At 46.2% G+C, this 12,490-nt stretch overlaps 1 protein-coding gene across 2 annotated transcripts in view; it reads right to left on the minus strand.

Moving 5' to 3' along the window:
- Nucleotides 1–7,571: 7,571 nt before the first annotated feature.
- trpc5a (transient receptor potential cation channel, subfamily C, member 5a) overlaps nucleotides 7,572–12,490 on the minus strand; it is a 35,181-nt gene continuing 30,262 nt past the window's right edge. For both annotated transcript variants that reach the window (XM_086105185.1, XM_086105186.1), the window contains 5 exons: nucleotides 11,295–11,490; nucleotides 11,004–11,213; nucleotides 10,496–10,537; nucleotides 10,071–10,160; nucleotides 7,572–9,860 (listed from right to left, as the gene is read on the minus strand). In XM_086105185.1, coding sequence (XP_085961311.1) covers nucleotides 8,865–9,860; nucleotides 10,071–10,160; nucleotides 10,496–10,537; nucleotides 11,004–11,213; nucleotides 11,295–11,490 — 1,534 coding nt within the window. In that variant the 3' untranslated portion in view covers nucleotides 7,572–8,864. The remainder of the gene's footprint in view (nucleotides 9,861–10,070; nucleotides 10,161–10,495; nucleotides 10,538–11,003; nucleotides 11,214–11,294; nucleotides 11,491–12,490) is intronic.

The following is a 12,490-nucleotide window of genomic DNA, read 5'->3' on the forward strand; positions in this document are numbered from 1 at the left end:
TTCAATACCAATTACTTGTTAAAGTTTGTACAATCAATGGGATCAGTTGCAATGCATATATGTGAATGATAAAAGTAAATTGCACATTTGTTGAAAGAAATGTAAGGTGCTTCATGAAATGTTTTGTAAAAGATACGTTCATTAAATTTCAACATTTTCCAAATGTTCTTGTGCTTCTTTATACCAAAACAAAGGAAAGACATATTGTTTTGGTTGTTTACAGCAAAGTATGGTATCATTTTAATGGTCCGGCCCACTTGACATCTACCGAGTCCGTATGTGGCCCACCATGTGAAATGAGTTTGACACCAGTGATGTATAATAAGGCGTTTTTAGCCGAAAAAACAACCATGTACAGAAAGGCGTTTTTAGCCGAAAAAAACGACCACGTATAATAAGGCGTTTTTAGCCAAAAAAACCCGGACCATGTATAGTAAGGTGTTTTTAGCCGAAACAAAAAAACGACCATGTATAGTAAGGCGTTTTTAGACGAAAAAAACGACCATGTATAGTAAGGCGTTTTTCGACGAAAAAAAAGACCATGTATAGTAGGGCGTTTTTAGACGAAAAAAACAACCATGTATAGAAAGGCATTTTTAGCCGAAAAAAATGACCATGTATCTAGGAAGGCGTTTTTCGCCCAAAAAAAAAACGACCATGTCTAGTAATCCGTTTTTAGACCAAAAAAATGACCATGGATAGTAAGACGTTTTTAGCCGAAAGAAACGACCATGTATATAGAAAGGCGTTTTTAGCCGAAAAAAAACGACCATGTATAGGAAGGCGTTTTTACACGAAAAAAACGACCATGTATAGGAAGGTGTTTTTAGACGAAAAAAACGACCATGGATATAAGGCGTTTTTAGACGAAAAAAAACGACCATGTATCGGAAGGCGTTTTTAGCTGAAAAAAACAACCGTGTGTAATAAGGCGTTTCTAGCCGAAAAAAACCCGACCATGTATAATAAGGTGTTCTTAGCCGAAAAAAACGACCGTGAATAGTAAGGCCTTTTTGGACGAAAAAAACGACCATGTATATAGTAAGGCATTTTTGGACGAAATTTTTAGCCGAAAAAAACGACCTTGTATAGTCAGGCGTTTTTAGCCCAAAAAAACGACCATTTCTAGTAAGGCGTTTTTAGCCGAAAAAAAGGACCATGTATAGTAAGGCATTTTTGGACGAAAAAAACGACCATGTATAGTAAGGCATTTTTGGATGAAATATTTAGCCGAAAAAAACCGACCATGTTTATAGTAAGGCGTTTTTAAAAGCGGAAAAAAACGACCATGTATAGTGAGGCGTTTTTAGCCGGAAAAAAACGGCCATGTAAAGTAAGGCGTTTTTAGCCGAAAAAAACGACCATGTATAGTCAGGCCTTTTTGGACGAAAAAAACCACCATGTATATAGTAAGGCCTTTTTGGACGAAAAAAACGACCATGTATAGTAAGCCATTTTTGGATGAAATTTTTAGCCGAAAAAAACCGACCATGTTTATAGTAAGGCGTTTTTAAAAGCTGAAAAAAACGACCATGTATAGTGAGGCGTTTTTAGCCGGAAAAAAACGGCCATGTAAAGTAAGGCGTTTTTAGCCCAAAAAAACGACCATGTATAGTCAGGCCTTTTTGGACGAAAAAAACGACCATGTATATAGTAAGGCATTTTTGGACGAAATTTTTAGCCGAAAAAAACGACCTTGTATAGTCAGGCGTTTTTAGCCAAAAAAAACGACCATGTATAGTAAGGCGTTTTTAGCCGAAAAAAACGACCATATATAGTCAGGCGTTAGTCATGGTGTTTTTTTTCGGTAAAAAACGCCTTACTATATATACATGGTCGTTTTTTTTGGCTAAAAACGCCTTACTATACATGGTCGTTTTTTTTGGCTAAAAACGCCTTACTATACATGGTCGTTTTTTTCGGTAAAAAACGCCTTACGATACATGGTCGTTTTTTTTGTCCAAAAAGGCCTGACTATACAGGGTGGGGTTTTTTTTCGGCTAAAAACGCCTTATATGTTTGCAATCTCTGGGGATTGCACACCCAACAGCTAGTTTTGGACATGGTTTCTCTACCCCTGAGCCACAACACTACATAACTTCTTGTTTGTTTTGTGTTTTCTTCAATAAAGCTGCAAATGGTGGTTAAAGAAAGATGTGACCTTGTTGCAAACACCCAACCGCTGGATTTGGCACTTCAGCTTTCTACCACTGAGCTAACCCACCACAATCATCTTTTGGGTTGTTTTGTGTTTTTCCTCAAATAAGTTGTATATAGTGGTTAAAGAGTAGTCATTGTTGCAACAACCAGGGATTGAACACTCAACCTCTGGTGTGGCACTCCATCACTCTACCACTGAGCCAAAGCACCACATAGAGCAGTGGAGTTGTGTTTTTTTATTAATCATGGTCGTTTCTTTCAGCTAAAATGACCATACATGGTCATTTTTTTTCGGCCAAAAACGCCTTACTATACATGGTCGTTTTTTTTGGCTAAAAATGCCTTTCTATACATGGTAGTTTTTCTCGGCTAAAAACTCCTTACTATATATGGTCGTTTTTTTCGTCTAAACACGCCTTACTATACATGGTCGTTTTTTTTGGTAAAAAACGCCTTACTATACATGGTCGTTTTTTTCGGCTAAAAATGCCTTACTATACATGGTCGTTTTTTTCGGCTAAAAACGACTTACTATGTATGGTGGTTTTTTTCGGCTAAAAACGCCTTACTATATATACATGGTCGTTTTTTTCGGCAAAATACGGCATACTATACATGGTCGTTTTTTTTCGGCTAAAAACGCCTTACTATGTATGGTGGTTTTTTTCGGCTAAAAACGCCTTACTATATATACATGGTCGTTTTTTTCGGTAAAAAACGGCATACTAAACATGGTCGTTTTCTTCGGCTAAAAACGACTTACTATACATGGTCGTTTTGTTCGGCTAAAAACGCCTTACTATACATGGTCGTTTTTTTCGGTAAAAAACACCTTACTATACATGGTCATTTTTTTGGGCTAAAAACAGCATACTATACATGGTCGTTTTTTTCGGCTAAAAATGCCTTACTATACATGGTCGTTTTTTTCGGTCAAAAACGCCTTACTATACATGGTCGTTTTTTTCGGCTAAAAACGCCTTACTATACATGGTCGTTTTTTTCGGCGAAAAATGCCTTACTATACATGGTCGTTTTTTTCGGCTAAAAACGCCTTACTATACATGGTCGTTTTTTTCGGCTAAAAACGGCATACTATACATGGTCGTTTTTTTCGGTAAAAAACGCCTTACTGTACATGGTCGTTTTTTTTGGCTAAAAACGGCATACTAAGCATGGTCATTTTTTTGGGCTAAAAACGGCATACTAAACATGGTCGTTTTTTTCGGCTAAAAACGACTTACTATACATGGTCGTTTTGTTCGGCTAAAAACGCCTTACTATACATGGTCGTTTTTTTCGGCTAAAAACGCCTTACTATACATGGTCGTTTTTTTCGGTAAAAAACGCCTTACTATATATACATGGTCGTTTTTTTCGGCTAAAAACGCCTTACTATACATGGTCGTTTTTTTCGGCTAAAAATGCCTTACTATATACATGGTGGTTTTTTTCGGCGAAAAATGCCTTACTATACATGGTCGTTTTTTTAGTCTAAAAACGCCTTACTATACATGGTCGTTTTTTTCGGCAAAAAACGGCATACTATACATGGTCGTTTTTTTCGGTAAAAAACGCCTTACTGTACATGGTCGTTTTTTTTGGCTAAAAACGGCATACTAAGCATGGTCGTTTTTTTCGGCTAAAAATGACTTACTATACATGGTCGTTTTGTTCGGCTAAAAACGCCTTACTATACATGGTCGTTTTTTTCGGTAAAAAACGCCTTACTATACATGGTCATTTTTTTGGGCTAAAAACGGCATACTATACATGGTCGTTTTTTGGGGCTAAAAACGGCATACTATACATGGTCGTTTTTTTCGGTAAAAAACGCCTTACTATACATGGTCGTTTTTTTGGGCTAAAAACGGCATACTATACATGGTCGTTTTTTTCGGCTAAAAACGCCTTACTATACAGGGTCGTTTTTTTCGGTCAAAAATGCCTTACTATACATGGTCGTTTTTTTCGGCTAAAAACGCCTTACTATAAATGGTCGTTTTTTTGGGCTAAAAACGCCTGACTATACATGGTTGTTTTTTTCGGCGAAAAAAGCCTTACGATACAAAAAACGACTTCAATAAGCCTTACTTATCATGTTGGTCAAAGAAAGAAGGGATATGGTTGCAACCTCTGTGGATTGAACACCCAACAGCTAGTTTGGGACATGGTTTCTCTACCCCTGAGCCGCAACACTACACAACTTCTTGTTTGTTTTGTGTTTTCTTCAATAAAGCTGCAAATGGTGGTTAAAGAAAGATGTGACCTTGTTGCAAACACTGGGAATCGAACTCCCAACCGCTGGATTTGGCACTTCAGCTTTCTACCACTGAGCTAACCCACCACAATCATCTTTTGGGTTGTTTTGTGTTTTTCCTCAAATAAGTTGTATATAGTGGTTAAAGAGTAGACATTGTTGCAACAACAAGGGATTGAACACTCAACCTCTGGTGTGGCACTCCATCACTCTACCACTGAGCCAAAGCACCACATAGAGTTGTGGTTTTTTATTAATCATGGTCGTTTCTTTCGGCTAAAAGACCATGGTCGTTTTTTTTTCGGCCAAAAACGCCTTACTATACATGGTCTTTTTTTACTTCTAAAAATGCCTTTCTATACATGGTAGTTTTTCTCGGCTAAAAACTCCTTACTATACATGGTCGTTTTTTTCGGCTGAAAATGCCTTACTATACATGGTCGTTTTTTTGGGCGAAAACGCCTTACTATACATGGTCGGTTTTTTCAGCTAAAAACGCCTTACTATACATGGTCGTTTTTTTCGGTAAAAAACGCCTTACTATACATGGTCGTTTTTTTCGGCTAAAAATGCCTTACTATATATACATGGTCGTCTTTTTCGATAAAAAACGCCTTACTATACATGGTCGTTTTTTTCGGCTAAAAACGCCTTACTATACATGGTCGGTTTTTTTTCGGTCAAAAACGCCTTACTATACATGGTCGTTTTTTTCGGCTAAAAACGCCTTACTATAAATGGTCGTTTTATTGGTCTAAAAACGCCTGACTATACATGGTCGTTTTTTTCGGCTAAAAATTTCATCCAAAAATGCCTTACTATACATGGTCGTTTTTTTCGTCCAAAAAGGCCTGACTATACATGGTCGTTTTTTTTTTCCGGGGTAATACGCCTTACTATGCGTGGTCGTTTTTTTCGTCTAAAAACGCCTTACTATACATGGTCCTTTTTTTTCCGCTAAAAACGCCATACTATTCATGGTCGGGTTTTTTTTCGGCTAAAAACGCCTTACTACACACGGTTGTTGTTTTTTTGGCTAAAAACGCCTTATAGTACATGGTCGTTGTTTTCGTCTAAAAACGCCTTACTATTCATGCTCGTTTTTTTCGTCTAAAAACGCCTTACTATACATGGTCCTTTTTTTTCGGCTAAAAACGCTTTACTATTATTCATGGTCATTTTTTTCGTCTAAAAACGCCTTACTATACATGGTCGTTTTTTTTCGGCCAAAAAACCTTACTGTCCATGGTCGTTTTTTTCGTCTAAAAACGCCTTACTATACATGGTCCTTTTTTTTCGGCTAAAAACGCTTTACTATTATTCATGGTCGTTTTTTTCGTCTAAAAACGCCTTACTATACATGGTCGTTTTTTTTTCGGCCAAAAAACCTTACTGTCCATGGTCGTTTCTTTTGTCTAAAAACGCCTTACTATACATGGTCGTTTTTTTTTTTTTTGTTAAAACGCCTGACCATTGTGCTTCTCCTTCTTCTAAAACGCAAACAAGACAGCTCATCAGATCATCAGTGCAGCACTAATATTAGTCGTTCTATGCAGAGGATGAAGAATATGTCAGTGAGTGCCATTGCATTAGTTCTTCATGTGTTGCTGCAGGTTTTTGTTCAGGCCGTCAATTCAAGGGTTAAAGCACCCACGACTATGCTATTTAATATTAAGCCAGCAAACTGAAGGGCTAAGCTATTGTATGTCATTGCAGTTTTCATTCGGGGGCGGGGACCACTCATTCAAATAAATTGAAATCAATTCTCCTGTCTTGAGGTGCTTCAAACGGGGACAAAAACAAGCACTTTTGTAAGGATGCCTTTATTAAAGAGTCAACAACGTGTGTCAGCTGTCCGCTTCTAGAAAAATAACAATCATACATTCGTTCACGTTGAAAAAGAAACCTTTTTTTTTCTCTCTGTTTTAAAGCTGGAAATCCCTTTCGAGGGTGAAGAGGGGCACCTGACGTCTGTGTCTGTGTGTGTCTGTTGGACAAGTCGCTGCAAAGGCGGAATTGTTTGACACTTTTTGTGCTCGCTGTATGGGTCCTGGGGGGCAGTTGGGGTGCGGGTGCTCTTTAAATGTCACACAAATATTTCTATGTCACTACTTTGGGACTGTAATTAATCGTACCTGCACACACACACATACACACACACAGTGTGGTTATTAGTGCCCCATGTGATTTTGTCCTTGTTTTTTTCCTTCTGTTGGAGGAACATAAATCTTTTCGTGAAAGTCCGTATCGTGTGTGTGTGTGTGTGTATGAGTGTGTGAGAGAGGGCACACACGTGTGTTAGTGTGAATAAAGCATGATGAAACCGCTCCCTCAAGAGACACTGCTGTCTAAACGTGTATGTCACTGAAGGAGATTTGTCTCTTCTCGAGAGGCCGATGAGACAACACACACACACACACACACACACACACACACACACACACACACACACACAGGGATCAGGCAGCCATTACTGACATTGACCCAACAGAATGATGAATTCTCAACCTTGTGTGTGTGTTCACCAGTTTTACAGTGATCAGTACTCATCAATAAGGGAATGTGCATGTCCTTTAAGAGGCGTGACATTCACCACAGATCGTTATGGCGATTGGCAAGACACGATTGATCGTCAAACCAAATCGGTGCGGAGAGGCGCTCCGCTGATTGCACGGTTGCCATGCCAACGCCAAAAAACGTACCACGTGGGTGAGCCAATTAATAAACACACGGAGCACATTTAGCCGATGCCCCCCCCCCCCGTTTTGGTAGCGTCCAGAGCTGTGACAACTGCCTTCCAGGTTGCCATGGTTACAGGCACGGATTTTGGGATGTCACAATGGGTGGTTTTTGTGGCTCCTGAACAAGTGACATTTGTGAATAGGATTTTGATTTTTTGATTCACGGGTATAGAAACCAGGCCCTGACGCCAATTGCCCCCCCACCCCAAAACTTGATAAATGCCACAAGATGGCAGCAGAGCACTACTTTTCTATTAGAGAGGGCTACGTCCTTCCCTCACTTCATGACGTGTGTGTGTGTGTGTGTTGTGATGTGATCAAACATGCATAAGTTGGTCTGCCCATGCTTGTGGACTGGTGGAAACGTCTAAATAAGAGTAATGTGACCCACATTGTTATTTGATTGGGAGTTGGTGGCAAGCAAAAAAAAAAAACCCCAACAACAACAACAAAAATCAATAAATTAAAAAAAAAAAGACAAAAAAAAAGTCTCCACCGGCTGCATGTCCACACTCGCCGCTTCCTGTCCAACTCCAACGCGGTCGCTTTATTGAGCAGCTCCAAGTGGTACAAAGTCAAGGAAGAACTGAACGAGAAGCCGCAATTTCGGAGGCTCGCAACAAAGCAAAAGACAAACCAGAGTAGTCCTTATTAATATTATTATTAGTGTAATTATTACTAGTATAAGTGTTATTGGGGTAGAATGTCGTTCCTTGGCCCTGCTGGGTGCAGAAAGAGAGAGGGGGATGGGTGGGGGGCAAAGGGAGTGCAGGTTATCACAACAGTGGTTGGAGGAGGCATGGGGAGGCGGGGCGGGGTCCCTTTGTCCTTTTAGTTTGGTCTCTTCAGGCTACGTTCCAACCATTCCAGTGGGTTGAGAAGGCCGTTAGAAGTGGTTAAAGGGAAAACGGCCTTGGCCTTGACCTTCCGCGACTTCTTCTGTCCTCCTTGACCTTCACGCTGTCCGCTTTGCGCTGCTCACAAAGATGCTCCTTGACATCCGGTGGCATCGTTTCTCACACCGTGGCATACGTTCCGAGGAATGCCATTCCGTGTATTTGATGTGGCGTTATTGCAACGTGAAACATGATGAAACGCCATCCCTCGCCGGACATGGATGACAACACAGCTGCCGCATGCCCCCCATGGCAAAATGGCGACGACTCACAAAGGCTGGATTCACACATTATGGTTCTAGCGACAGAATTACGAGCATTTTTGTTTCCGGTGGCAGGAAAGAGAGAGCGAGAGAGAAAAAAAAATGATGCGTGGGATCCGATCTCATCAGATTGGACTCAGGCTTCTGTGATATCTGTCAATGCCAACAAAAGATTGGATCGACCGTCATCCGAGAATGCGCAGCCGCTGCAAACGACAGGAAAAGCAGCGATTGTTAAATATGGAGGACGTTCGCATCGAGACGGGAAACGGGCTGTACATTTGAGGCGTGATGTCGACGCGCTTTGTGTCGGTGTTAACGTGCACGTCGAGAGCGTGCGCATGCGGGTCACTTTGTGTGTTCGGTCAATGTCAACACAGTGATCTGGGATATGGATGACTGGTAAATAAGAAAGGTGGGATTTGGGCATGAAACGGGAAGAGGGCACCAACGACCCGCAGTGGAAACGCAGCCTCGGCTCTCGGGCGCCATCCCTGTGCAACGCGCTGGAACAAAGAAAAAGTTAGGCCAGCCCAACGCCGTTCTAAAGTTGCGTGCTGACCGAGTCCTCAATGACCTCGCAGCCGTCCTCGATGACATCATCGCAGGGCCCCACCCACCCGCCCATCATCATCATCATCACCCCGCCGCCACCGGCCGCCTCCTCCACGCCGCCCCCACCCCCGCCGCCGCCTTGGAAAATGTCCTCGCTGGAGTCCAAGAGGCGCGAGCTGGACTCGGACATGTTGGACGCGCAGTGCAGCGACTGGCAGGGACAAGGCGGGGGCGGCGGCAGCGTCAGGAGCACGTCGCGACCGTTTGTTCTCCGTGGCGAGAAAGAGGAGCTGTTGGCGTCCACGGGGCGGCCCACCTCGTTCAGGCGGGTCTCGCTTCTGGTCGCGCGGTCCAGTCCCGAGTCCGAGTGGCCGCCCCGCGGGAGGAGCAGCCCGTCGGAGATGGTGTAGGAGGGCGGGGACTGGAGGGGCAGCGGCGAGCGCTTGGAGCGGGAAAAGAGGAAGGAGAGGCGCTTGAAGGAGTCCGTCTTGGCCGCCGGCGCCGACAGACGCTGCAGGCGGCTCTTGGTGCGGGCCAGCGAGGTGGAGAGCGAGGAGGAGAACGAGGACGACGGCGGCGGCGAGGGGAGGGCGCCGGTGGCAGAAGGCGGGACCGCCGTCGCCTTCAGCCCGTTGCTCTTTGGTTTCTCTTCCAGCTCCCCCCCCCAGACCAGGCCTTCCTCCCGCCCCACCTCGCCTTCGCGCTCCACCCGGCTCATCCCGGAAATGGAGCGCACCAAGGCGGAGACGCCGAGCGCGGGCCCCGGCCGACGGTCTTCCCTCTCCAGCGGCACGGTGAAGGTCACGCCCTTTGACCTTTGGTCGGTGTCGCCCGGCTCGCTGTCGTCCTCCGAGGCCACGCCGCCGCCGCCGTCGTCTCGCGCCGCCATGTCGCTGGAGGAGGAGTAGTGGCGGCGAGGAGGACGCCGGTTGCCCAGGAGGTCCAGGACCTCGTAGCGGAAACTGGAGATGTCCTGCTTGAGCTCCTGGAAACAAACCCGAAAGAACATCATCAGGACGTTGAAGAAGAGCAGCCGCTCGAGACGCAACCTTCGCGTCCAGAGGCAACGCTTTGTTGGCAGGGTTGCTTTCCTGTTGAGATGTGCCGACTTCGAAGTGAAATCTGAGAATTCTGATCACTTGCTGGGAATCGCCGTTCTAATTTGTTGCGTCATAATTTGCGTGCAGGCGCCCACCTTGAAGTTCTCCTCCGTCAGGCCCTCGTCCGTCTTGGCGCTGCGGATCATGGCGGCCACGTATCTCTTCACCAGACTTCGTATCACTTCCTGGTAGAAAGAGAACATTAGTGTTCGATGCTCAAAGCGTGCCCGGGGGGAGAGGGGGGGGGGGGTCGCGTGGCGTCACGTGTCCCGCGCATGAGCCTCGTGGAAAACATCTGGCCAGGATTTGGTACCAAGTGGGAGGAAATGTCAACTCCGACCTCGGCGAGAGAATCACCCCCCCGCAAGCGACACCTGCGGCGGCTGCGCCAATGACGACGCATTTCGTCGGTGCGAGGATCCAATCACAGCGAGCCAAACCCGCCGTTGCCGTTCCTTTCGGATTCTCGCTCGCTTTGTGTCGTAAATACGGTTCAAGTGAAGCCTTGCGTTTTACACACCTGGTAATGCTGGTTCTGGATCAGACTGTCAGCGTGACGCTCCTACAGAGAGAGAGAATGAAGGGGTGGCGGGGGGGGGGGCAAAGTCAAGAAATCAGGGACTGATGTTTGTCACAGTTAGCGTTCTAACCTCAATAGCAGCTGTTATTGCACGCATGGTTGGGAGTGAATTTACAAATAGAAGAACACCGTTGAAAACACACACACACACACACACACACACACACACACACACACGTGCGCATGCACGCACACGCTCGCAATCAGATCTCTGCAGTACTCTGTGAACTCATGTGGGCTGCTTGGCTTATATAACTCAGCTGACTTCAGATGAAATGAACATGCCTGTGTGAGAAGGGTTGGGGGCTGGGGGGGGGGGGCGGTGGCGAGCAGCCTGTAAAACGTGTTCAATCGGAACGCGTTTAACTCTCCTCTGGATGAACAGCTGATGACTGTTGGGAGTGGACGGAGGAGCGAGCTCGCCCGCGCGGCTCTCGGTTCGGCTCACCGTGAACTCTCGCAGGTTCTCGCACTTGCGCGGGTCCTCCCCGGGCGGCTGGCCGCGGCCGCACAGCTTGTCGTGGAGCCACATGAGCAGGTACCAGACGGACTTGGGGCTGGGAACGATGTTGAACGGAGGCGGCAGCGTCCCGCCTTCGTCAAAGTAGCTCATCCACAGCTTGGTGCGGGCAAACTTCCACTCGATGTCGGCGTGGTCCTGAACGGACGGGGGGAGGGAGACGACGCGCGTGACGTCACATTCGAACGGCGGGTGGCGACTTGTCGGCACGGGACTCACGGCGATGAGCTGGTACGAGTTGTTCATCATGGCGATGAGCATGTTGAGGAGAACCACCAGCGAGATGACGTTGTACGTCCCGAACATGGTGGCTCCCATGAACTCGGTGAACTCGTGGCGGGCCTTCACGTTGGTGACGTAGAGGTTCAGCAGTCCGAATATCGACCAAAAGAGCGACTGCAGAGTCTCAAAGAGCCTGCGGGCGGACACCGAGAAAACGTCGGCGCCGTAAGATCGCAAATCCTCCGTTTCGGCCTGTGGCGTCTTTTTTCGTCGCTATTCTGCGGATCTCGAGTTGTAATCGGCACTCTGACAGCACACCTCGAAAATCCATTTTTGACTCCAGTAGATACAGATCTCGTTTGTGTCAGAAGTCTTTGGGGGGGCAAAACAAAACAGTTTCTCAAGAATTTCTGACTCCCAATAGAACAAAACATGGGAAGCACTTGCGTTCGGACGGGTTCTGAGGCGATATGTGACCTCAAGCAAAGACCTCATTGGAGGCAAGTCGTCGACAAGACACTTTGAGGCCCAGAATCAAAGCCGATTTATTCTCAGGCTTTGACTCGGCAAGAATCAGCCTCTGCGGCTTTTGCGCTTTGACGGCGTCGTCACAAATTCGTTGTTTGTGGTTTTGCTGAGCAATGCTATTCCCGAGTGTTTTTGAACGCATCACGAGACTCGGGAATGCAGCGTCGAGCGCGGCAGCGGTGGAGTCGGCGGATGTTACGGAGGACTTCGCGGAGGGCGGGGATGCTCGGCCCGGGTGGGGGGGCGAGGACCCGCGTCATCGATAGAATCATAGATTACCAAAAGCTCGTTTGCGCGGCCGCCGTTCGAGCGCAGAAGCGAGACGCTGGCCCTTCGCTGCCTGTCAGATTTGGATCCACGTCACTTGCTCGTCTATCGCCCCCCCCCCCCCGTCCCCTCGGGTCACCGCCTCCACTCGTTGAATCTTTGATGAAGCAACAATTGGTGGCGGCGCTCGGCGTCATCTTGGAGCGAGCGTTGGCCTGCGGCTGCTTATATTTGTGCTGCATCAAATATTCAACGGCGACATTTATTCTCACAGCGGCTTGTGTTTGTGTGTGCGCGTGCGTGTCCGTGCGTATTTGCAACCGGCGGGAGTGTAAATGAGGAGGGGGGGGGGGGGTTGACTGGCCATGAAAGAAGCGACAGAGCGTGACGCCACGGGC

Source organism: Hippocampus guttulatus, chromosome 2 (assembly GCF_054856545.1).
Source record: "Hippocampus guttulatus isolate MCC_2025c chromosome 2, RoL_Hgut_1.0, whole genome shotgun sequence".
Taxonomy (NCBI): domain Eukaryota; kingdom Metazoa; phylum Chordata; class Actinopteri; order Syngnathiformes; family Syngnathidae; genus Hippocampus; species Hippocampus guttulatus.